Here is a 27250-nt window from a genome sequence, read left to right as displayed (position 1 = left end):
GTGAATGAGACATATGTAACTCTATAGATATTGTATATTGTGGATTTTTTGTGCCGATTCCTGTAATAAATGAAGTTTTACTTAAACCAACCATTAATTCATTTTGAGCTCAGGTGTGGAGCTTCCCAACTACAGTACTGCAATACGACTGAGTTATAACAAAGCCGAGATTTTGATCCTCTCAGCCCTCAGGATGATTTCTGTGACCCCTTTGGTCATGAGCATCCTCATCCATTTATCCCAGTCTGCTTAAAAATACTGTCATATTTTTTATAAGCTATGAGTCATAAAATGTTGGCATCACTATTCGATAGAACACCAAATATTATAAATTTGATAACTTTTCTTCCCCTTTCATGATCATTTGCTGTTTGTATCTTCTCTTGGTACAATATCATCGTTCATGATTACAAATTTTAGTAAAGCAAGAACCTAACCATTATGGTTGCTTAATATCTTATGAAACCACTGAAAATATCAGTGAAATAAGAATAAACTGATGTATGTTTATATAAATATTTTTTGTTTGTGAAAAACTTGTAGCTTTTCTGACTTTTTGCAGAGAATCACGTAGGAGTATTAAAAGCATTTTAACTGAACAATAGCAGACTATCTGTTAAGTCTAACAATTCTTAATCATAATCATTATGTGTGGGGGTCAACTCTATTAAATAACGGCATCACTTTATTTGTAGGAATTAAAGGAACTTAAATTTTTTCTTTTTCAATGCAGAACTAGAATGTGAAACAATGAAACAGGAGAATTCTCGACTACAGAATATTGTTGATAACCAGAAGTACTCAGTTGCAGACATTGAGAGAATAAATCATGAAAGAAATGAATTGCAGCAGACCATTAATAAATTAACCAAGGACCTGGAGGCTGAACAGCAGCAGTTGTGGAATGAGGAACTGAAATATGCCCGAGGCAAAGAGGCGGTATGTCATACCATTCCCAGAGTGGCACTTCATTCAGACTTACGTTTGTAAAAGTCTATCCCAGTTAAGAACAACTGAGTGGGTAGAATAAATTGGCTAAAGAGGTAAAATTTTTCAGCATTGACATTTTACTAAAAACACACTCATCCCTTTATGTCAATTCAGTAACAGCCCAATTTCTCTGTCATTTTTAAGGTAGCCTGTATTTTCCAATAGTGAAACAAGAAGTGAGCAAAAAAGTCTCTAAGGCCATGAAAATAACTTTCATAAATCCCAAGCCTTTCATTCCAGAAGTGGATATGAGTCACTTCTTCATTTACCTCCTCACTACTTAAACATTTATTTAACATCTGCTGTGTGCCACTTACCATGCTGGGCATGGAGGGGAGATAAAAAGACATAGAAGCTTAAGAAACTTCCATTCTAGTTGATATTTTCTACCATGAGATCAGACCTCCAATAGAGGTTTGCACAGTGTCCTGAGGGAGCATATAGTACACCTAACCAAGATTTTGGTGCGCATGGTGTGGGGAGATGGATGGAGGTTGATTTTAGAAAGGCTTCCTTGAAGATGTACGCCTGAACTGAATTGGGAAGTATAAGGGAGAGTTAGCATGGCAAGGTTAGGGGAGCCAGCAAACAAAGAAGTCTATGGGAAAGCTCAGGGAGAAAATAGCATGGTGCACTCTGGTACCCTAAGGTTTTCGTATGGCTGGAGCTTAGTAGCAAGGGACGGGAGCATGTGCAGAAGATGAGATTCAAGGATAAGCAGAGACCAAGTGGTCAAGATCCTTTTCACGTTTAGAAGTTTGAACTTTATCCTGAAAGCTCCAGGAAGCCTTTAAAATTTTTAAACAGATAAGATCATATTTCAGAAAGATCTCATTTTCGGTAATGTGAAAAATAGGTAGAAGGGAGCAAAACAGTCAGATAAGGATATGTGGCAGTAAGGTAGTAGAAATAACAAGCTGAATTGTAGGTAATGCTATTGGAGATTCATATGTGCTCCCTCATACTCCTGACCTGGTAATCTCTGTCCCTGTGTATTAAGGAGAAAAATATACATTTATAAGAAATAGGCTGTGGTGGTGATCCCAAAAGTCTTTGAACCTAGAATTTGGTAAACCTGTGTTAGCCCTGGATTTGCCACCACATGTTTCTGTGACCTGGGCGTGTCCTCTGACTTCTCATAGCCTCAGTTTCCTTATTTATAAAATAAAGTGTGGTTAGACTAGGTCGGGAACCTGAAATGTCACTTCAACAATTATTAATATATTTTCTCTCTCAAGCACTGTGTGGGAAAGGGGAAGTTATGAGTCTCTGGACTTAGGCAAACTCTGTTTAACTAGCGAAATCTAGCTGTATGAATGCTATGTTTGATTTGAAGGATCAGGCTGAAAGGAGAAAGTTATCTGGGAAGTGGGTAAGCAGTGGCCTATGAAGGGCAAGAGTAGGGCCATGGACAGTGAGAAGAAAGCCTTAGCGTACTGAGTAGGAGAGATATTAAAGAATGGTAGCAGAATGCAAAAGGCAAACAAACATTCCACCCATTACCTTTATTTCTAGACTGATTTTTATTCCACATGCCACCTCTGACTGGTAGTGTCCTTCTGGAGCTCTTTGTTGAGATAGACATTGAGGCTGCATCTACACTCATCAGGAAAGAGGGTGATGAGTTTTCACTGTCTGAATTAGCTGTGGGAAGGAGAAATGTGCCACATGTTTGCTCTCCCTGCAGTTAGGTGTGATAAAGTGCATGGGCTTGAGAAAGCTGTTTTATTACAGAAATAAAATCCTAGTGAAAAACAGAAGAAACTACCCCTGTGATCATTTACTGTAAGGACAAATAGACCTACATACTTTAGTTGTCCCTAGAGAGCTACTGTAGTAGTTGAAATGATTTCCTGATTTATTAATAAGGAATCTTAAATTTAACATATAAGTAGTATTGCTTTTGAGAGCTGATAAATTTTTGGAAATTGCAAATTATTTAATCAGATTCCGATAAGTACTTTTGCCATTTCATTCTTTCAAAGTATTCAATTTTATGGGTGGATAACAGCAATGAGAAACTAAGTATGTACTAAATGGAGGAAGCAGTATGAAAATAAATTGCCTAGACTCTGCAAATTCATTGATTTAATCAAAAACTAGGTACTGTATGCCAAGTACTGTTTTAGGTGTTGGGGATGCAACTGCTTTCATGGAGCATACTTTCAACTAACGGAGATGAACAAATAAATAATGTATGTCAGGTAGTAATAAGTGCTATGAAGAAGAGTAAAGCAAGAGGGTAGAGAAATTGGGGATGTTATATTAGAGGGAAAGCCTTTCTGATGATATAATTTGAACAGAGCCTTGAACAAAGGGAAGGAGACCAGGAAATGTGGAACATATTAGTAAAATATTTTTATCAAAACAGTTGAAATAATATTTTGAGACTTAAGTGACTACATTTCTCTAATTTTGGATAAATGAAATATTTTGTACATTTACAAAACTAAGTTTGTTTCTGTTTCATAATTTCTCTGGTACTTTAAAAAGTAAATTTTAGTTAATACCTAAACATGGACTTTTATTCCAAACTCTTTGTCAGATAAATGGAGGAACAGTAGTATATTACTTACTAATTAATTATGGTGTTAAAACTATCCTACAATTTAATGTGAAAAAAATCTTTCATTCTTTATATTTTAAAACTGCCATTCTTACTACTAAAAATACTAAATTATAAACTCCTAAAAAAAATTATAAACTACTATAAAAATACTGAATTATAAACTACTAAAAAACACATAATTTTGTGTAAAACTGCCAAAAAATGCCAATTGTAAACCATATGGAATGGGGCTCTGGGTTTTTTTAATGTTTGTTTTTGTGTTCTTTTCTTACAGATTGAAACACAATTAGCAGAGTATCATAAGTTGGCTAGAAAATTAAAACTTATCCCTAAGGGTGCTGAAAATTCCAAAGGTTATGACTTTGAAATTAAGTTTAATCCTGAAGCTGGTGCCAACTGCCTTGTCAAATACAGAGCTCAAGTTTATGTACGTAATCGTGAGTACTTCACAAGGTTTTTAAATGATATGGTTGATGTCTGGCTCATAATATTTGTAAGTGAGAGTTTAAACTTTAGCATGTCCATAACTCAGGACTGAACATAGAAATACAGCACTGAAACTTTTTATCTTCTTTCCTCTTGGTAGTACAGATCTGCTCTCTATTGTACCTTACTCTCCAAATTATAAAGCCTTGTCTTCCTCTCTACATACTTCACCTATTCAACTATCCAATAAAAGATATGATTACATATAAAATAGACGCCAGGATTATAAAGACAAAAATGACCTGATACTTGCTCTCAAGTTGCTACTAGTCCCCTCCGCGAGAAAGACATAAAAATAAATACTATATACGTGCTTTATTAGAAGGCTTTACAAGGTATGGTAACAAGATCAGTTCTCAGAATTGAGAGAAAAGTCCCCACAGAGATGGTGAACCTGGAATGAAATCTTCAAAGATGAGATGTTTATGAGGGTGATCTGTGGAAAAGTTTCAGGCACAAGGACACACATGAAGGCATGAGATATAATAGAGCACTAAGTAACACCAGGAGTCAATAATGAGAAAACTGCACACAATTTTCAAATATAGTCAAAGGTGTAATTTGGAGAAGAAAAATGTTAATTTCAACTTCTCAATTATTCACAGATTTTAGTATTTTAGTGGCCCCCCAAAAAATGTCAGTTTTCAAAATAGTTTTTAATAGAAGCATGTCAATCGAAGTCTAAAGCCATGCATTTTTTTTCCCCTTAGAATCACTCATTTATCCCATAAATTATTTATTGAGTACATACTACGTTCCATACCTGCTAGATGCTGCAAATAAAATACCCGGAAAGAGGAATTTCCTGGTGGTCTAGTGGTTAGGACTTGGCACTTTCACTGCTGGGCCCAGGTTCAGTCCCTGTTCAGGGAACTAAGATCCCACAAACTGTGCAGTGTGGCCAAAAAAAAAAAAAAAAAAAACCTAGATACAGTTCCTACTTTCCCAGATTACAGTTTGTTGGTGGACAGACTTTGATTAAATAAAGCTAAACTCATTTTTAATAGAAAAAAATGCATCCAGTAAACATTTAATCTTTTACTGTATTGTTTCTCAAGCAATAGCTAGGTAGGTAGATAGATAGGCAGGCAGGCAGATAGAGTTTACTCACCTCTATTTTGAGTAGTTTTTCATGCTAGTTCAAGAAAACAATTTCCTGAATTAAATTGCTGTAAAAAAGATTACCTGGTTCAGAAAGAATGCATATGCTCAGAAAAGAGGGAAATTTTTTTTTTGGCTCCCTGGAAATAGTTTTACATAATAATAGGACAATAAAAATAGAAATAGCATCAAGAAGATGCAGCCCCAACTGTTATAAGTAGTATTTGGAGAAAAGTTCTTAAAGAGATTAAAGAGGCAATTGCATCTCTCAAAAAAGAACAGCCAAAATTAAAACTCAGCAGTGACTTCAAAAGACCTACTGAAAACATAGTAATGCACAGGGTTTTCTTTTGGAGTGATGAAATTGTTCTAGAATGAGAGTGCATTGTGAATGTACTAAATGCCACTGAGTTGTGCACTTTAAAAGAGTTAATTTTATGTTAAATTAATATTTTAACTTAATTATTTCAGTTTAACCATTTTAAAGTGTGAGTTTCATCTCAATAAAAGAAAAAGGGGAAGGAATGAAGTACTGTGTTCAAACAAAATCAGTAGAATAGAGGATAAATATAAGAAATGCAAGCACGTAAGAGCTTGTTGGTGTACATGTGGAGATGCAGGGAGAGTGGCATGCCCAGAGAGCATAGAAGCGCTGCATCTCTTCCCACATACCTTGCCCTATGCATCTCTTCCATCTGGCTGTCCCTGAGTTATATCTGGACACCCACCTTCCATTATTCACGGATCAACCCACCCCAGATCTCTCACAGTAGTATGTTGTTGGGGAGGGGGAAGTTTCCCTCTCCCAGGCAGTTTTGACAAGCCAGCCTGGAGAAATCACCAGCTGGAAAACTACTGCCACTGAGAGATCCTGGGATATCTGCCAAAGCAGGCAGAAAGTAAGATTTCTTGCCATGTCAGCCTCTAGGGTCTCTGACTGCAGGATCTGGTGGAAGGGAAAGTGGTGAGAGTCCCTTTTCTCTCAGTTTTGTTATAAGTCCTGCCACAAGAACTCAAGAAGGGTAGAGGGGGAATTTCCCTCTCCCTGACAGTGTTGAGATCTTCCTCGTTCCTTTTGTAGCCTCAGTCCTACATTCTGTGGCTTATTCAACCAGTCCTTGCTGATGGGCATTTGCCATGTTTCAAGTCTTCTACAACAGAGTTAGAATGAGGAGCAAAAAAATAAAGAAGAGGAACTTACTTGGCGGTCCAGTGGTTAAGACTCTATGCTTCCACTGCAGGGGGCACGGGTTCAATCCAGGGAACTAATATCCCGCATGCCACATGGCGCGGCCAAAAGAATAAATAAGTAAAAATAAAGAAGAAATATAAGCAGATAATTGTAAGACTAAATAATTGAAAAGGATTAAGAGAAAAATGATGCATCTAGAGAGCATAGCATAAAAATAAAAACTACATATAAGTTGTTTTCAAGTGTACTTCAATTAAACTAAGTGTACTTATAGAATGTTTAAATAATAGCAGTGAATTTCTAGAGTAGAGAAGCAAATCTAGAATTTTGCAATTATTCAAAACCAAAAGCAAGTTACATTCTATAGTTATAGAAATTGCATTAAAAATTTTTTGTTTTATTTTCTTACTGATGGTGTATTAGATTAAAGATACCATGGCTTCACTTTTTTTCTCCAAAAGATGCCTCATGAGAGAAATTTTGTAATTACATATGTCATATGTAACCCACATTCCTATGTATTTTATAGGTACCACTCAAAGAACTCTTGAACCAAACTGAAGAAGAAACTAATAAAGCTCTAAATAAAAAGATGGGGTTAGAGGATACTTTAGAACAAGTAAGTAATGAAACAGAGTCATTATAAACAAACATAACATTTTGTGTTTTCTGATTGATAAGGAATGAATTTTTAATAAAATATTATGAAAAATGAGAGTCAGGTACACCCTTGACCTAGAAATACTTGAAGTGACTTTTTAAGTTACTTAAACATTCTAAGCTTCCCATATCATTGATGATGAAGTGATATGAAACTGAGTAAAGCTCGCTTTTTTTCTAACGGACAATTGCCTCCTTTAACTTAAGATAATTTAGTAATATTCCTTTTTATAGTAAAAGGGAATTGAGGAGACTACCATAAAAGTAAGTATGTTATCATTTGCAGTTAGAAGCTAACTAACTATGATACATTAAGAGAATTCCATTTTACCAGATTTCTCAGGACCATAGAATTCAGGGAGATTCAACTTTAAATGTCTATAAAAGTCTATTTCCAAAAGTAGTTTCAGAAAATTCCTGCTTCTGAGATACTTGCAACATAATATCACCAATATACCTGAGAAAGAATACTATTATATTCAATAACCTTTAGAGTAAACATTGTTGATTAAGAAAAGTTAAAAAAAACTTCTCAAATGCAAGCAAAAGGTATTATTTATATAACACCAAACAGTTAAAGGAAACGCCTAGCTAATTCAACTTTTCGAGAACGATTGTGTTCTGGCTAACAGATTTCAAGATATAAAAGAAATCCTGTCTTTTTTGAGAATACAAACATTTATTTTCTCTCATCTGGAAATAAAATCTATGCATTTCACAGATAACTTTTAAAGTAATTTTATATTAGAGAGAATTTTTTCACACCTCCCACAAACAGAAAATGTTGTTAGATAAGTGAAGAGTTTCATGATACTATTGTTACTATAATTTGGGGTTTCTACAAATCTGTGGGTTTTGTAACATCACAGTATGGAAAGAAGATAGGATTTCGGACTGCTTTAACAGGTGTTCCCCAGGGGTGATGGTTATTTGAGGTAAAGTCTTCCTTTAGCCTGCTTCAGTTCAATTTCTCTCTGGTTGGAATGGGCAGTAAACCTGAAGACTCTCAAAAAGGTGTGAATTTCAAGCAATAGGAACCTCTTGACTGAAACATATTTTCAACTGACTTGAAACTTTTTTATGTTTTATTTTTTTTTTTTTGGCTGCATTGGGTCTTCATTGATGCACACGGGCTTTCTCTAGTTGTGGCGAGCAGGGGCTACTCTTCGTTGCAGTGCGCGGGCTTCTCATTGAGGTGGCTTCTCGTTGAGGAGCACAGGCTCTAGGCGCATGGGCTCAGTAGTTGTGGCACGTGGGCTCTAGGTGCATGGGCTTCAGTGGTTGTGGCACGTGGGCTCAGTAGTTGTGGCTCGTGGGCTCTAGAGCGCAGGCTCAGTAGTTGTGGCACACAGGCTTAGTTGCTCCACGGTATATGGGATCTTCCCAGACTAAGGATCCAGGGATCGAACCCGTGTCCCCTGCATTGGCAGGTGGATTCTTTTTTTTTTTTTTTTTTTAAAGGAATTTAGCCTTGTATGGCTTCCTCTTTTCTTTTTTTTTAAATTTATTTTTGGCTGCGTTGGGTCTTCATTACCGTGTGCGGGCTTTCTCTAGTTGCTGCGAGTGGGAGCTACTCTTAGTTGCGGTGTGCGGGGCTTCTCATTACGGTGGCTTCTCATTGTGGAGCGCGGGCTCTAGGTGCATGGGCTTCAGTAGTTGTGGTGCGTGGGCTCAGTAGTTGTGGCACATGGGCTTAGTTGCTCCGAGGCATGTGGGATCTTCCTGGACCAGGGCTCGAGCCCGTGGCCCTTGCGTTGGCAGGCGGATTCTTAACCACTGCGCCACCAGGGAAGCCCCAACAGGTGGATTCTTAAACACTGCGCCACCAAGGAAGTCCCTGACTTGAAACTTTTTAAAAGCTATAGGCAGGAAAGTTTGGGCAGGGTGGGAAGGCAATTATGAAATGCCTACAATAGGCTAGGCCCCATATTAATGTTCCAAAGATAAATATAACTAAAGTTTATATGAAATATAAAGCCCATTTGGAGGAGACCAATATATGCAATTATGCTAATCAGAGTTGCATTTTTTTTGCAAAACTCCTTTGGGCATAGAAAAAAATGACTTAGTAGAGGGGAACTGAAATTAAGAGGTTAAACATTAGTATTAGAATAGAAAATGAAGAAGGGGACAGGTTTAAGAAATGTTAAGGAGGTAGGACCCAAGCATTTCGTGGCCAAATGAAAGCTAGGAGAGGGGACTTCCCTGGCGGTCCAGCAGTTAAGACTCTGCGCTTCCACTGCAAGGGGTGTGGGTTCAATCCCTGGTCAGGGAACTAACATCCCATATGCCGTGCAGCCAGGCCAAAAAGTTAAAAAAAAAAAAGAAAGCTAGGAGAGAAAGAAGGATCAACAGTGACTTCCATTTTTCTGGGGTGGACAACCTAGAGGAGGAAAACCTAGTGCTGGGAGTAACCAGGACAGCTTGGGAGATGAGCTTGCTGTCCATTGACCACAGAAAACAAAAAGGGAGTTGAAGCAATAGATTCAGAACATAAAAGAGATATTGGGTCTGAAAGTACAGATTTTAGGGTCTCTAGTATATATGTGATTGTTGAAGCCAATGTGGGTGATATTTCTTAGGGAGAATTGTAGAAGAAAGAGGCAAAGGATTGGCCAAAGAAGGAAATTGTAGGAAAAGCACTTAGAAGAAGTGGACAGAATAGTTGAAGAATGATCAGAAGAGGATATGCTATAAAAGGCAAAGTAGGGAAGACTTTTCAAGAAAGGAGTGATCCTAACTAATCTTTTTGTGGTAAATATTTTACAATATATACATATATCAAATCATCTTGCTGTACATCTTAAACCTATGCAATGTTATACATCAATTATATCTCAGTAAAACTGGAAAAAAAGGGAGTGATCAGTGACGTCACATGCTTGAGACTAAAAACTAAAACTATTTTTTCTAATTTGACAAGTAGTTTAACCAAGTTAAGATGGCATAAGGTAAAATAGCATTTGAACTAGTAAAGGTTAAACAGAAATTAATAGATTAAAATAACAAAACTAATCAATCTGATAAGTACTTTAAAATAATTGCCAAAACCGTTCAAGAAAAAGCAGGAAGAAACAAAATGAGAAATGAAAACACTATAAATACGGAGGGAATTTATAAGGCTAGTGTAACCCTCATACTGCAACCTAACGAAGATTATCACAAAAGAAGAACATTAAACCAATCATACTTATGAATAAAGTGTAAAGTTTAAATTAAATATTAGCAATTGAAATTTGTTTAGCAAACTTTTTTAAGTCTGCTATACATGCCTGTACTGTAATCAGTGTTGGTGATGTAACATCTGCCTTTGTGAATTCTTATTTTGTGTGGAAAGGTGGACATGAAAACAATCACTTTCATCATAATACTTTTGGAGTGTAAATACAGCATGCTGTGGATTCTTATAATACACCAAAGATAAGCACAAGGTTCTTTCTGAAGGAAGTGGTAGGTGAGCTGAGTGATGAATAACAAGAAGGAGTTGGCCAGTGGATACATGAAAGGATACACACACATCCCTACTGCAGAAGGCCCAGAGACCAAAGAGCATGGCATGTTAAAGAATTACCATGAAAAAAAAAAAAAGAAGAATTACCATGAGTTTAAGTTATCAGTAGGGTAGAGGAGAAGCCTGGAGAAACAAAAACCTAATTCTGAGGAGACTTACTTGTTCTTGCTTACTGGTTGAATTTTTATTCTATAGGTAGCAGGGACCATTGAAGGTTTTTAAGCAAGGGAATAAAAGCTGTGTATCTCAGTAAGCTCACAGTGTTGACATTTTGAAGAACAGGTTAGAGGTACATGAGACTAGAGACACACAAGAGATCTAACAGTATTCTGAGCCATAAGGATTCAAACCAACGCTACTGCAGTGAGGATGGAGAAAAGAGATTTAAAGATTGAAACAACAGGGAATCCCCTGGGGGTCCAGTGGTTAGGACTCCTCGCTCTCACTGCTGAGGGCCCAGAGTTCGATCCCTGGTCGGGGAACTAAAAATCCCACAAGCTGCACAGCGCGGCCAAAAAAAAAATTGAAACAGCATAATTTAGTGGTCCACTTGGATGTGAAGGTTAAGGAAGAGTGAGAAATTAAGAATGTCCAGGTGTCCAGCTTTGGTATATGGTATTAAAGAAAAATTATTTATGACACTTGTTAGTGGTGATAAGGCAGACTTTATTCAAGGGGGGGGCTATTACAGTGAGGTTTTGTAGTAGGCTAGGCTCATTCCAAATACAGCAAAGAAAAGTGGGAATTTATAGCCAGGGAGCAGAGTGGGGATCAGTGGATGGAAAATTACTGAGAGGAAATATCAGGGTAAGGGGGGATTCTGGCTAAACCAACCTAACAGGTTTCTTGCTGAAGGCAGGCCAAGGTGATCAGCCATCACCTGGGGCGTGGTAGAGGATGAGGAACCGGATCAGTTATTCGGGATGGGAGATTCTGGTTAAAGTGACTTAGCAGGATTCTTGCTTAAAATTGGATAATACAGAGACAAACATGAACGCCCGAAAGTCAGCCTAATTGGGAAGAGAGTTCAGAAGATCCTGAGTAGTTTGGTCAAAGAGAGATTCTTTGTCAATGGTGATGTCCTAAAACCTTGATAAAGAATACAAAGAAGGTTGTAGAACAGAGAATTTCAGGCTGGGATATGCTGTTTCAGGTCTCTGGGATATCAAAGTAGAGAATGTCCAGTAAGCAGTTGGGGTTTGGAAATAATATAGATACAGATAGATATTTTTAGCATACATGTAATTACAGTCAGGAGATTCCCCCAGGTGTGAGAATGAGAGAGAGCTCTCCTAAGTGAGCGAATGAGAATACAGCCAAGGTGAGAATACTAGGAGAACATCCACATCCAAAGTACAAGCAAAGAAAGAGAAATCTATAAGAAAGAATTAGAAGGACCTCCCAAGACTTAAAGAGGAAACCAGGAGTTTCCATGGTCTTAGAAACCAAGGAAGAAGGTTTCAGTAGGGAGTGATCAGTAACTACAAATGTTACTCAGATTAAGTCTGAAAGGTGCGTGTTGGCTTTAGCCGTAAAGGTGTTCCTCATGACATTTGCAAGAGCAACTTCATGAACCAGAAGAGCCAGAAAGCATATTACTGGTGGAGTTTCAACGGTAAAAGAGGAAGATACTATAATCCGAAAAGGTAGTTCTTCAGGGACTACTACAAATCTATTGCAAATGTTTGAATCTAAGGAAGGGAGATGGAACAGTAGCTGGAAAGTGGTGTGCGGGAAAGATTTTTGGTTTTTTGTGTGTAATTTGTTTGTTTGTTTGTTTATGGGAGAGGTTTGTTTGGTTTTAATGATGAGGGAGAGAGTTCATGGAAAGAGGGTAAAGTTTAAAAAATTAGGAACGAAAGGAATTGATGGATTTGAGTCTGGTTGTGAAGAAATAAAAAGGCATGAGATCCAGAGAAGAGCTGGAGGGGTTACTTCTCTTCATGAAGAAAATGTGTGCCCTGCATCCTGAAACTGACTGGAAGGAAGAAGGAAAGGTCTCATGCTGGTTGGTTGGTTGACTGGAGGCAGTCTAGTGGCTTCTGTCATCTCAATTATAGAAGAAAAAAAATCATCTAATTAATTAATGGTATCTTCTTTGCTTATAAGCAACTTGAGAGCTAAGAAAGAAGGGGGGGGGGAAGAGGGAAGGAAATTTGGAAAGAGAGGAAGGGAAGAAGGAAGGGAGGGAGGGAGGAAGCCAAATCTTAGTAGGTCTTAGGGATTGCAGAATTATTGGTGATTGTTATTTTCTTTAATGCTTCCCCTGTTTACCACAGTGGAAATGTGTACTTTTGTAGTCGGGGAAAAAAAATGTTTAATTAATTGATGTAACTTTAGTAAAGCTGACATGGAAAATAGAGCTGCTCAGATAAAAGTAAACAACACATTTGATCAACCAGGAGGGCCTAGTGGAAGTTCTGATTATTTGGGTGTTGATTGGTCTTATTGCAGATGAGTTTAATGAAGCAGTTTGTTCACTTCAGAAGTAGCATATCTTTAGACTGGAAGCAAAGTTTATAGCTTCAGTAGCTCTGGTCTTTAAAATGTGAAAGACAAGTGGTATTAGAAAAAGACCTTAGAGTTAGTTTTGAGTTCTGGGCGTATGCTAGTTGTGTGATCCTGAGTAAACAGCATTCTTTCCAGCCCACTCTTCTCTTCTTGTAAATAAGAAAGGAATGTCCCTTACAAGGGACTTTGGATGACTGAATGAGAAGTACTATATGCAAGAAAAGAAAAGGGGAAAAAAAAGTACTATGTGCAGGTTTCTTTAATAAGTTTGGTCATTTTACCATCCTATCTTTTGCCAAATAACAATAGTTTCACTAAATTTTTCCCAAAAGGTATATTTTTTTTTAATTTATGTATGTGTAGAATCATCCTTTTAAAGAAAGATGTCAACTATTTTCTGTTTCCTGTTGGAAATATTATCATCTTCATCTAGCTGAAAAACATTCTCTATTAATTACCAATATCAACTGGTATCAGCACTTGTCAACAGGAAATGAACTTCAGAAACACTTTTTTCTTTTTTTTTTAGAAACACTTTTTTTTTTCCCAGTTTTGGTTTCATCAGATCTTAAAGCTCAAGCTTGAACAAGATTAAATGTAGTTACTTTATTACTCTTTGGAAGAATGCATTGACTATAACCAATTAGCAAATATTATCAAACAAAATCAATATAAATAGTTCTCTTTAACATCCCAGAAAGTGAACACACAAATGAAATCTAGATAACTAACTCAAGTAGATAAAATCTAAATAAAGTGAGACTTCAAAACTAGAGAGCAAAACAATTTGTATTTATTAAGTTAATATAAGAATATTAATTATATGTAATACTTGTATAATATATATGAGATCTTAAAAAGTACTCCCACAGCCACTAGTGGAAAAACAGATATTGGTATCTTTATTTTAGTGAGAATTAGGCCAGATTTTTAATTCCTAACTAATGCCCTACTATACCACTCTGCATTTAAATATTATGTATTAAAAAACATGTCTTCTTGAAATTAACTTCTCTTTGGGAAATAATAAATTTATAGGACAAATAAAAGGTAAGAGCCCACAAGAACTAGAAGATATAACATCGATCAGTTAGTTGATTGATAACATAAAAGTTTTATAACTTGTTAAAATTTTTTTGATGTGTAGTTATGATTTCTCAACCAAAGTTTTATTCTTCAAGTTAAATACAATGATCACAGAAAGCAGGAGAAGTGTGCGAACTCTGAAAGAAGAAGTTCAAAAGCTGGATGATCTTCACCAACAAAAAGTTAAGGTAAGAACTTTGCCCATTTGTTTAAGTTATCCAAAGCCATGTCATGGTTAATGGACTAGACATCTATTCTGACATCAAACTGAAATTTTTAAGCTATATCCTATAACTTGTCTTTAGTTTAATCTTCTCACCCAAAGTTTATTTTAAGGAGTTATTTTATTTTGTTTTTCTAGAGGACTTTTTTCTGGAATTCAGCTATTTTACCATAGAACATGTTTAGTATTCCATTAATATTTTATACTTGCATTTGTGATTCAGTATATTTCCTGTAGTACAGACTTGAAATTACTGCTAAATGAATTCTGTATAGGCCTATTGAAAAGGTCACATTTATGTTTATAGTATAAAATTTCCAAAAGACCATTTTAAAAGTCTCTTACATGTAAAGCAGTAAGCATCCTGCAAATACAAATGATGGTGCAACCTGATTTTTTTAAATGCTTTACATACATTTTTTTAAATCCTCCTGGAGTGCGTAGAATGTGAATACTGAAAAAACTTAACCATGACTTTATCCTGATAGGAAGCTGAGGAAGAGGACAAAAAATGTGCCAATGAGCTGGAGTCCTTGGAGAAACACAAGCACCTGCTGGAGAGTGCAGTTAACGAGGGCCTCAGTGAAGCTATGAATGAGTTAGATGCTATTCAGCGGGAGTAAGTTCATCTTGCCAAGATTTGTAATGTTTATTTTCAGTTTAGTTAACATTTATATAAAACTAGGTCTAAGTTTATTTGCTTTAATTTATATTATAGAGCTATTTGGGGCAGAGGGAGTGATGAGTAGAACTTAAGCAGAACAGCTTGAGACACTTGAGATACTTTCCCTAGATAAATACATTCTGCTACCATTATAGCTATTGCCCCCCTATTATCTTTTCAGTCAGAAGGGGACTGAATAGTTAACCCATAGGCTCTATGTTAATTTATATTAAAATACACTTTTTTTCTTTTAAGTGTTAAGGGGCCCTCAAAAAAACTACAAAATAAACTTTCTTTGAGGTTGGAAGTATCCAACCTTAAGAAATCACACCTTAATCCTTAAGAAAATCACACCTCTTTGTTTCCTTATTTGTAGCCTAGGGACAGAAAACTTAGTCGAAGGTATCTTTGGCATATCGTCTTTGTTTTTAATTTAAATTTGAATGCCTAAGACTCCTATTTCCTCATTCATATGTATTTAATGTCTTGTCCCTGATTAAGTTTACAATCCTTTTAGAGACTCAGGTAAACAATTTGCTCCCAAGCTTTGTATATTAAAGCATGAGGTTTTGGTGCTGTTTTGTGCTGTTGCTTGCATGGGATCTTTGAAAATGTTTTTATTTCTGTTTTAATGATTGTGAACTGTACCTTTGTGAATGATACACTGGGCAAGCAGCACCTATACCAATCACAGCCTGGTTTTATTGAATATAAAAAGAAGTGAGGTAGCTAGAACTGATATATTAGGTTTTGTCCTAGACAATTCAAACAAGAGTTTTTATCCTACAGATGCCAACTAGTTGTGCAGACCACAACTGAAGAAAGACGAAAAGTGGGAAATAACTTGCAGCGTCTTTTAGAGATGGTTGCTACACACGTAGGGTCTGTAGAGGTAAGTGTGTGAAGGTCTTTCCTACATTCTAAGAAAACTTTTTAAAACTTTTATGTATTTCTGTTTTGTTTCTACAGAAATTAAATGATAAATTTTATTTCTGTGGAAAATATGATCTAGTAAAAATTTATCAGAAGGATTTTGTGTAGCAGTGTGCATTTCGTAAAGTGATCTGTTTTACATAGGTTTACTATATAACCCAGCAGTTCCACTCCTAGGTATCAACCCACCAAAAGGAATGAAAATATATGTCCATACAAAGACTTGCAGACAAATGTTCGTAGCGACATTATTCATAATAGCCAAAAAGTGTAAACAACCCAAATATTTATTAACTGGTGAATGATATACCCATATATTGGAATACGATTCAGCAAAAAAAGGAAAGAAGCACTTACGCATGCTACAACATGCACGAATGTCAAAAACATTATGCTCAGTAAAAGATGTGAAAGCCTACATATTTATGACTAACTAATATGAAATGTTCCGAAAAGGCAAATCCACAGAGTTGGAGAGTAGATTTGTGGTTGCCAGGAGCTGGGGTGGGAATAAGGGCAGATGGGCACAAAGATTGTGGTGAGGGTTGTGCAACTCTGTCACTTAATTATTAAGTTACTCTTCTTGTTGCTTAAGGTACAAGCCCTTAATAAAAAATAATCTGTTTTATTTGCATAAACAACATACAATGATATTTATTACATCAACAGTATATAATGATGTGTGCCAGGCCATATTCTACATACTGAAAACATATTAGTACGTTTAAGATTTAATTATGATTAAGATGAAAGAGCATGTGTTAATAACAAATATTTTTCCTGTTACAAAGCAAGATTCAACTGAATAAATTTGAAGGTCAAATCGGCTTTATCCAGTGATTCATGTGTTGGGCAGCATCCCTTCTAGCAAATAGAAAGGAGCTCCAAGGAGTACAGAAAGGAAAAGGTTTTCAAAGGCAGAGGGGGAGTGGGACAAAGAAGACATAAATTTAAAAAGGATTATTTCAGGCAAGGTGGCAAGGTCACCTCCCTTTGTGGGACAAAGATTCTATTAGACAGATTACCTCACTGGTCCTGACCAGGAAATTCCAGAAGGACCAGTTAGATTACAGTCCTGGGGTAGGTTGAAACTGCAGTTAGGTTAGGTATCGAGTCCTAGTTTGGTGAGATGGACTTAGCACGAGTGACTCCATTTTGGGCCTGTTGTTCCTTTTTAACAGTTCCCCCCTTTTGATCACACTCTCAGCTTGACTGAGAGAGACGTGATCAAAATTTAAGGCGTTAGCACCACTCTCAACTATTGCTTGCAGTATTTGTTGATGCTTTGTGTGGTATTCATAGGTCATGATGTTCTTGCTTAATCCATGTAATATTCACAGATCCCAGCTCCAAGTTCACAATTGTTGATTTGGTCATTCCCTTTGCTTCTTTACTGATTTTCCAGTCTTAGGGAAATCATTTGCTTGTTGGTTAGCAGCTGCAAACATGCATTTAAAGCTTTTAAGAGAATGCAACGCACTGGGGAGACCATTATGATTATAATAAGCAAGATAATCCCCAGTGTTTGAAGTGCACTTTGAAGCCATGGTCCCCAAAACCCAAACCAATCGAAACCAAATAAGTCAAAGACCCCACTGAAAGAGTCGCCTTTTTAAGCCAAGTGGCTTGCTCAGTGATCTTACGTTAACTGAGTTTCAACTTCCGCAGAAGTGGTAATCCAGGTGTAGCAGGTGGCGTTGGCCACAGCACAAACAGTTCCTGGCTCAGCTAAAATATAATCAAGGACTATCCTGTTATCAAGAACAATTTCAGCCAAAGAGTCTAAGGATTTTTGTTGGGCAGTTGTTGCTTTAGCGGCAAATTCCATAATGCTTTCAAGAGTTAGCGAGAGGTTCCTGATCATAGCCTCAATTGCAGTAACTCCTACCCAGGGAAGGTAGGGTTCTCTCAAAGGAATCAAATCCAGAGTAATGAATCCCTCCTGGTAATTCCCATTTGAATCTGTGGCTCAGTACTGGAAATGTGACATCCATTGAGACCAGGAAAATTTTAAGGATCTGTAGAACACACAGGCAGCTTTATTCTGGTTACCCTCGCCTGTGTCACTTTGTGTAGAGCCTGGATGCCAAATTCCCCAAGTTTGGGGTTATTAACCAGAAATGAAGAAACAGACCAGGGATCTCTTGCATCATGAACCTATCAGAGTGTTTTGTTTTTTTAATGACCGATCCAGCAATTTGAAATGTTACCCACCTGAGCATTGACCTGGGAGATACGGATAATGGCATTATCTTTTCAGGCCAATGCCAGAATAAAGGAAAGAAAGAGAAGAAAGGGTTTCATGTTCAGTTAAAGCATGAATCTTGATCCAGCATCTTGGGAGGAAGCATTCTACCTCAGTGTCAGCTGCTTCTCTTCCTATCAATTTGATTTGGAGGTCTCCAGCGTTTATATAGGACCAGATGTCAGGTGGAGCCTTCTTCAGCTGGAGATGTATATCTGAGATTCACGTCCCTGAAATTTGACTGCCATCTGGGTAGTGAGGAGGATCTATTATAATTCTCGTACAAGGAAATTCAAGGCAGTCTTTGTTATTACTGACTCTAAATTAGAAATGTAGGAGAAATTTGGAAATGTTAGTTTGGAGGGTTGTAGCCAGATATTTGAGGAGCTAGAAGAATTTAGGATCCAGTCCAATTTACAGATATGTGACAAAACCTCAAAGACAATTAACAGGACTGAAATCTAATATCCACAAAGGTGCAGGCATAACTTTTCTCTCTACAATTATCCCTGTTTATTTTTTCCATGGGTAATCACAGTAAAACTAATTTGTCTGCATTAAATTTGGCTTGGTTATTTACAGAAGTGCAGCAAGAATAGTGATTGACCATGTAAGTTCTTTTTAAGACTGCTTTGCTGGAACCTTGTAAGCAAGGTACCAGGTCAAGTTTTCAAGGGGCTTTATTGGCTCCATAAAGTCAAACTTAATACCTTAAAACTGTCTCGTCCCATCTGAGTTTATGTACATCTCTGTCAAATATGACAATCCAGTTATAAGCCTTGGTAATATAGCCAATGTTTCCAGTCGTATCCTGTTACAAGAACAGATTCATATTGAACTTATGCAAATAACTTAATTATATTGCCATGAAAAGAATATTTAAGAGTTTCTGAATTCTGGAGTGTTCAGGTAGGGAGAAAAAGTAAATGTTTCATCTTAGTTTACAAAGGTATACTTTACCAATTGCTGTTAAGTCATAAATGGCTTAAGAGAAAAGGTTTCTTTAAATCTGGAAAAACAAAAAAATTAAGAAACCAGCCATGTTTTACAACAAAAAGTCATAAAAATTTTAATCATCCTCCTCAGTTCATTCAGTCCCGTGTCATTAATTCTTGTTCTGCTTAAATCCTGTATTTCCATTAATTCTGGAAATTCTTACACAGTTCATTTTTATGATCTTCAAAGTTACCAGAAACCTGTACTTTTCAAAAGTCCTTTCCGTGAATCTTCTTGAAGATGAAGCACTTTCGTAGGAACACTATTACAAAAGCATCTGAGGAAAACAATAACTGTCTGAAATGACAGAAGACTTTTTTTAAATGCCCATTGTTAAAGATTTAATAAGAGTTTATTATAATGGAATTGACAAGGAAACTTCCTTATCAAAAGGTTTTAAAATACTTGGTCAGACAGGTCACTGTGAAACAATACTTAAGTTATTTATCTAACCATAGTGACAGAAGGCAAATGCAGAAAGTTAAATAGTTGCCAAAACAAACAAACAAAACAATAGCTGTTTTAATAAGGAAGACTGTTTTAATAGGAAGACTATTTTTAATAAGGAAGCTGTTTTAATAAGGAATAAGCTGTTTTAATAAGGAAGACTCAGTTTTCTTAAGTAATCAAAGAACTGATTTAAAAAACATGAAACACAGGAAATTATTTTGACAAGACACAAAATCTTTCTTTTCTTGGCAGATTGCTTAAAAGATCAAGAAAAACCTTTGAATCACTTACTAGAAGCAGACCAATAGTCCAAGAAATTTTTGTTCTTTTAACAGATGAAAGAAATTTAAGGGTTTTTGTTTTTGTTTTTGTTTTAATTTTATTTTTGTCTGCGTTGGTTCTTCGCTGACTGTGCACGGGCTTTCTCTGGTTGCGGTGAGCGGGGGCTACTCTTCGTTGTGGTGCATGGGCTTCTCATCACAGTGGCTTCTCTTGTTGCAGAGCACAGGCTCTAGGCACATGGGCTTAAGTAGTTGTGGCACGCGGGCTCAGTAGTTGTGGCACATGGACTTAGTTGCTCCACGGCATGTGGGATCTTCCTGGACCAGGGCTTGAACCCATGTCCCCTGCATTGTCAGGCGGACTCTTAACCACTGCACCACCAAGGAAGCCCCAGAAATTTAAGTTTTAATTTTACATAAGTACACTACTGATTTTAAAGCTTATTTTTTAAATCCTTATAATAAATTCATTCTGTCTTTCCCAGTTTGATCATGCATAAATTCCTTTCACGAGATTCCTTTTCTATAAACCTTCTACAGCTATCTTTTTATTTCTAGTAACTTTAATTACATATGTATTAGAATTTTTAACCCTTAAAAACCTTAATTGCTGGTGGAAAATAAGAAGTAAACAATTGTGACTCACACTGGTATTCTGTGGCTTGCCAAATTTATAAATGCTTTTTATAAAAATGCATATTTTCTCATAGTAAATTTCTCTGTGTGTGGCACTGGACATGTTTACCAATAGACCCAAATATCTTTAGTTTTTCTGTAAAAGTGTTACCTCAAAATTGGGCTTGCCTCTTGGTGGGTGTCGAGCCAAAAGACACAACCAAGCCCAAGACTGGGGGAAGGAAGGATTTATGATTACTTGCAACACATAAGGAGAACACCAGGGATCTTTCCCAAAGCAGTGTCTCCCCAAACAGCAAAGTTGGGGAAGTTTTAAGCTAAAGGTACATACGTATTCATGAAGGGGCTTGGGCAGTCCACAGAGTCCAGACTTTACTTGCTTCAAGCCATAAGTGTCAGAAAAGGTCAACATCATCGTCCCTTAGGTTCCAGTTGATCTGAAGGTTGAGCACTTCAGGCTAATGTTCCACATTGAAACAGAACTGGAAGTCTTTACAACAGATAAAATACCTTTGCTATTGTTATTTCTCTTGTCTGATAACAATTTGTTTCTGCATTCTTCTGTTCCCTTAAGATCATTAATTACTGAGACCTGTTCAAGGGCAAGCACTGAGGCCAGGCTTAGATCACAAAATGACTTTGGCCAAAAATCGTTTCTCTTATGTCCAGAAAGCCATGCCTGATTTTCTTTCTATATTCTGTTGTGTATGTGTGTGTGTGTGTGTGTGTGTGTGTGTGTGTGTGTGTGTAAATGTCTTTTTTATATTCTATGTGTGTAAATGTCTATTTTATATTCTAAATATTACTAAGACCAGTGTCAAAGAGTGTACTGGTTATGTTTTCTTCTAGGAGTTTTATGGTTTCCAGTCATGCATTTAGGTCTTTAATCCCATTTTGAGTTTGTTTTTGTATTGAATATATGGTGTTAAAATGTTCTAATATCATTCTTTTACATGTAGCTGCCCAGTTTTCCCAGCACCACTTAATGAAGAGACCATCTTTTCTCCAATCTATATTCTTACTTCCTTTGTCATAGATTAATTGCCCATAAGTACATGGGTTTATTTCTGGGCTGTCTATCTGTTCCATTGATCTATGTGTCTGTTCTTGTGCTAGTACCATACTGTTTTGATTACTGTATCTTTGTAGTGTAATCTGATGTCAGGGAACATGATACTTACAGCTCTGTTCTTTCTCAAGGTTTTTTTTGGCTATTTGAGGTCTTTTGTGTTTCTGTACAAATTTTTAAATTATTTGTTCTAGGTCTATGAAAAATGCAATTGATAATCTGATAGGGATTGCATTGAATCTGTAGATTGCCTTAGGTAATATGGTCATTTTAACAATATTCTTCTAATCCAAGAAAATGGTATATCTTTCCAACTATTTGTGTCATCTTCAGTTTCTTTCATCAGTGTCTAATAGTTTTCTGAGTATAGGTCTTTTACCTCCTTAAGTAGGTTTATTCATAGCTATTTTATTCTTTTTAATGCAATGGTAAATGGGATTGTTTCCCAAATTTCTCTTTGTGTTAGTTCATTATTAGTGTATAGAAATGCAATAGATTTCTGTATATTAATTTTGTAATTAAGAGGCATCCCCAAAAATGGTGCAAAAGATATTTTATATTCCTCTCTCTACTGAGTACTACAGACAGAGGTCCAGGAGATCTGACTATAGTAAGAATTCTTACCCTTAGGAAGCTTCTGCCGATTTTCCCAGGATCTCATCTGCAGACTCCGAGTGGGGGTTTAAAGTATTTTCATTTCCCTTGGCTGTTCAAGGAAATAATATAGCAGTTTACCAGAAAATCCCTGACTTCTGTCAGCTCTGGGAGGGGCCCATATGGAGGCCCTCTCTTGAAGGCAGATATGGTTGAATCTGTAGGGCCATTCACTTGGCTACTTCTGTTTATGGTTTTGTAAGCCTCTTCAGAGTAGAAAGAGAGAGGATTACTAAATGAATACTCAAGTAAAGGAGGATAAAGGACAGCAGCAGGAGTTATGTCAGTCTTCTAGTCTTTTGTTTTAGGTGCCTTTTATGTCTTTTTCGTTAGCCTTTTGTAACAAACCTTTCAATGAACTATTTTGCAATTTTGAAGCTTTTTAGAGGCTTTTGTGTACTTTTTAAGTGCACTTCTTAAATTATCTATCTAACTGGAACTTTCCTCATGATGGCCACTGTACTTTCCCCGAGGGCTGGTGGCAGTTTGGTAGGACCCTGGCCACAAATGCAGTTCAGCACACACTTCTGTCAGGCAGACCATATTTTGGGGCTCGCAATCTGATGGTTACCAAGCCAAGTCCTCAAGACACAAAATTCCAGGTTGTCTTTAGTAAAATTTTGGCCATCTTTGTAGATATTTATAGCTTCTGAGACCATAAGCAGGTATGTCTGAAGGTAGTGTACTTAACTCTTTTGATTTTAAGGATCTTATTTTTATTTCTATTTATTTGGTTTTTTATTTGTTAGTTTAAGGGTTTTTTTGTTTTTGTTTTTGTTTTTGTTTTGTGGTACGTGGACGTCTCACTGTTGTGGCCTCTCCCATTGCGGAGCACAGGCTCCGGACGCGCAGACTCAGTGGCCATGGCTCACGGGCCTAGTCGCTCTGCGGCATGTGGGATCCTCCTGGACCGGGGCAGAACCCATATCCCCTGCATCGGCAGGCAGACTCTCAACCACTGCGCCACCAGGGAAGCCCTGTTAGTTTAAGTTTTGAGGGGTATTTTGTTTGGGTTTTTAATTTGTTTTTGTAGGGGTGTTTTTTTTGGGGGGGGGAAGTTCTTCCAAGATCACCATTATAAGTAATAGCCTTTGCTTAAAACAAAATTTTATTCATCTGAGGCCTCACACTGGACCCAGTCCACCTAAATCAGACCCAGTCCGATTCCAGACCCAGTTGGTTCTTAAGTTGGACCGTGTCCTACTCCAGCTGGTAACACCAGTTTCCAATGTGTCACCTGGGGGGTGGGAAAAGGATTGAGCCAGCAAACCTCAACAAATGGGATTGCAGACAGGGGCTCCACATAGATGGGAACTTGGAACTGCCACTAACAGTTCCCATGTGAATAGATTCTTGGGGCAGAATCAAGGGCTGGAGTTTCCAGTCAAATAGGAAACGTGTGGAAAGCCAATTATATCTGGAGCCTTGACACAAATAGAGCAGAGTTCAGAACTGAGAGGAACTTACCCACGGCCCTCAGAAACAGTGAGAAAGACAATGAACCAAAGGCTTCATGGGTACCACACCTGCATTTCTCATTGTTCCTGAGACCCTATCAGAAGTTCACTTCGGATCTCGTTGCTGCAACCAAAACTGTTAGAAAAATTCAACTGAGTAAATCTGAAGATCAAATTGGCTTTGCTCAGTGATTCATGTTTCGGGCAGCATCCTCTCTAGCAAATAGAAAGGAGCTCCAAGGAGCTACAGAAAAGAAAAGGTTTTTAAAGGCAGGGTAGGGGGTGGGGGGGACAAAGAAGTCATAAATTTAAAAAGGATTATTTCAGGCAAGATGGCAAGGTCACCTCCCTTTATGGGATACAAGGTTGTTATTAGGCAGATTACCTCACTGATGCTGACCAAGAAATTCCAAAAGGACCAGTAAAGATTACGTTCCTGGGGAAGGTTGAAACTGCAATTAGGTTAGGTATTAAGTCCCTTTTAGTGACATAGGCTTAGCTCAAGTGAATCCATTTATAGCCTGTTGTTTGTTTGTTTTTTTATAAGTTTTTTTTAATATATTTATGGACTTTTTATTTATTGATTTTATTTTTGGCTGTGTTGGGTCTTCGTTGCTGTGCGGGCTTTCTCTAGTTGCAGCGAGCGGGGGCTACTCTTCATTGCGGTGCGCGGGCTTCTCATTGCAGTGGCTTCTCTTGTTGCGTAGCACAGGCTCAGTATTCATGGCACACAGACTTAGTTGCTCCGCAGCATGTGGGATCTTCCCGGACCAGGGAATGAACCTGTGTCCCCTGCATTGGCAGGCGGATTCTTAACCAATGCGCCACCAGGGAAGTCCCAGTTGTTTCTTTTTAACATTCCTTTCTGTTAATTTCGTATAAACACAGAAAATAGTATTTCAGAAACATGAAGTCTCCCTTAGCTCCACCTTTCACATAGCTTGAAAGTTTAACAATAAAACTATTCCTCTAACCTGCTGTACAGAGCCCCAAAACTAAAATAAATTGCTAAATCTAAAATTCCTTGGTAATTTATTAGGAGATAATGTATTCCCAGTTGTGAATTGTTTAAGGGGAAAAAAAACTCATAATATCACATTAATAGGCTTTCATTTATTTGAAAACAGAACATTTGATCTTATATCCCCTCATCTCTCCTGAATGACATGAACTGCTGCTTGCTTGCCAGTACTTTCTCTGCTTAGTGGTAGGAACTAAGAAAAGCATCCTGGAATAAATACTAGGTCAGAAAACCTAGGTTCTACCCACTTCTTCCTAGTTCAACCACTTAGTGGCTCTATAACCTTTCATGGATCCTTTTTTAACAAGTATTGTTCATCTGAACCACAGACCAGAAAATGATTTGAGTGATTACATTTCTGGAGGTCAGAAGTCTAAAATGGTCCCTCCGGGTTGTACTCCTTCTAGAGGGTCTAGGGAGGAATCCAGTTCCTTGCCTTTTCCACCTTCCAGAGGTCACCTGCACTCCTTGGGTTGCAGCCTCTTCCTCCATCTTCAAAGCCAGCAACACAGCATCGTCTGTCCTTTCTGAGCTCTCTTTTGTCCTTATGTCTTCTCTCTCTGACTCCCACACTGCCGATTCCCTCTTACAAAGACCGTTGTACATTGGACGCACCAGGATAATGCAGAATAATCTCCTTTTCTCAAAATCCGTTACTCAGTCACATCTTCAAAGTTCCATTTACCATGTAAGATAGCATATTCACAGGTTCTTGTGATCAGGACATGGACACCTTTGAGGAGTCAGCCTACCACACCTGGGAACAAACAAAAATTCATTAACAGTAAAATGGATAAGTAAATGTTGGTATATTCATTCAACAGAATGTTATATAGCAGTATATGAATAAACTATAGCTATATGCATTAACATGAATGAATCTCAAAATTCTGTGTGGAAAAAAAACCAAGTCATAACACATTACATTTAATATTGTTCAGTAAACATGAAGGTTAAAACCAGGTACCACTAAACTAGTATATCGTTTATATATTTAATCTGTGTGTGTGTAGTAAAAGTATAAAGAAAAGTACCTTTCAGGAGAATGGTTGTGTCTGGGAGAAAAGAGGGTATAAGATTAGGAAAGGGCACAAAAGGAGCCTGCTAGGTGGATGCAAGAGTATTCTTTTTATTCCTCTTCTTACAAATGTTATACTCTTATTTGTAGATTTCACAATTAAACACTTTAAAAGAAATTAATGTTTTTACATTAACAATTGTTAATTGTTTCCACTAGAAACATCTTGAGGAGCAGATTGCTAAAGCTGATAGAGAGTATGAAGAATACACGTCTGAAGATCTCTTGGACAATATTAGAGAGATTGGAGACAAGTATAAGAAGAAAGCTGCTCTGCTTAAGGCTTCTGATGAATGAAGATAAAATGTTGATTAAGCGAGAACTTTATTAACAGTGGAAATTTTGAAATGTCCTTTGTAGGTTTGAAAAATCTCTTAGCATATCCTATATCCCTCCTTACAATGAAGTCTCATGACCACATCTTCCCAAGCCCGTGAAATATTTTTATATCTTTTATAAATCTAGTTCATTAACTAAGGTATGTATAACCTGAAATTATGATAACTGGTTGGACTGTTATCTTTTAGTTATGAAAGACCAATTATATTATGTACCTGTAGTTAATAAACTTACATCAGTAAAGTGTGTTTTTCCCATGATCTCTCTGCCTAACTTGAGATAGTTAGAAAAATAGGTATTTTGAATTAAACCAGGAGTCAGCAAACTAACTGTGGGCCAAATCTAATCACACCCATTCACTTACATACCATCTATGACTGCTTTCCCATTACAAGAGCAGAGTTAAGTGTGTGCGACAGAGATCATGTGGCCTGAAAAGCCAAAAATGTGTACTATCTGGCCCTTTACAGAAAGTTTGCCAATCCCTGGGATAAACCATACAAAGGTTGGCACTGACTGACTAAAAAACTTTCCTAATCACTTTGGACACAGAGACCCACTCCTTATCCAGAGCTAAGAAGCTAAAGTTCTTTCTGGCTTCATGCCTTCTTTACTCTGAAGTAAGTAGAAGAATATGGAATGTGAGAATCAGAAGAAATAATCTTGTTTAACCCCCTCATTTTAGAGATGAAAATATATTCCTAGAGAAGTTCTGATTTACTCATGTCATGCGTCTTAGTGGTAGAAGCCACCCTGAGCTTCTTGAACCTGCGCTCAATCCTGAGTACAGCCACAGGAGCCCTGAAACATGAATGTTCTGGATGGTGAGGGAGTCATATTAGAAAGTGGGATTTTTAGCCAGGTCTAAGTTGTTAGGAAGCTCCTCCTTAAATTGAACTAAAATCTGCCTCCAGTTGAATTTTCTATTCTTTTAACTTTATTCCAACTCTAATATAAGTCAGAATGAAGAACATGGTAAAATGAAACGTAAGCAATATACAGAACGGGATTCCAGCAACATTTTATGAAGAGAGGGCATTCAGCCTGACAGCGTGGAAACAAAGACAGGTCGTTGCTGGGAGATAATTAATAGGTATG

General features: G+C 37.2%; 1 protein-coding gene across 1 annotated transcript in view; it reads left to right on the top strand.

Annotated features, from left to right (window-relative positions):
- Positions 1-26395, top strand: part of NDC80 (NDC80 kinetochore complex component) — a 53138-nt gene extending 26743 nt beyond the window's left edge. The window contains exons 11-17 of the mRNA XM_004320745.3: positions 734-939; positions 3834-3986; positions 6868-6957; positions 14202-14294; positions 14818-14948; positions 15783-15885; positions 25973-26395. Coding sequence (XP_004320793.1) covers positions 734-939; positions 3834-3986; positions 6868-6957; positions 14202-14294; positions 14818-14948; positions 15783-15885; positions 25973-26110 — 914 coding nt within the window. The 3' untranslated portion in view covers positions 26111-26395. The remainder of the gene's footprint in view (positions 1-733; positions 940-3833; positions 3987-6867; positions 6958-14201; positions 14295-14817; positions 14949-15782; positions 15886-25972) is intronic.
- Positions 26396-27250: the final 855 nt, after the last annotated feature.

Source organism: Tursiops truncatus, chromosome 13 (assembly GCF_011762595.2).
Source record: "Tursiops truncatus isolate mTurTru1 chromosome 13, mTurTru1.mat.Y, whole genome shotgun sequence".
Lineage (NCBI taxonomy): Eukaryota > Metazoa > Chordata > Mammalia > Artiodactyla > Delphinidae > Tursiops > Tursiops truncatus.
Note: the sequence above shows the minus strand (reverse complement) of the source record. Positions and strands in the feature narration are given on the sequence as shown.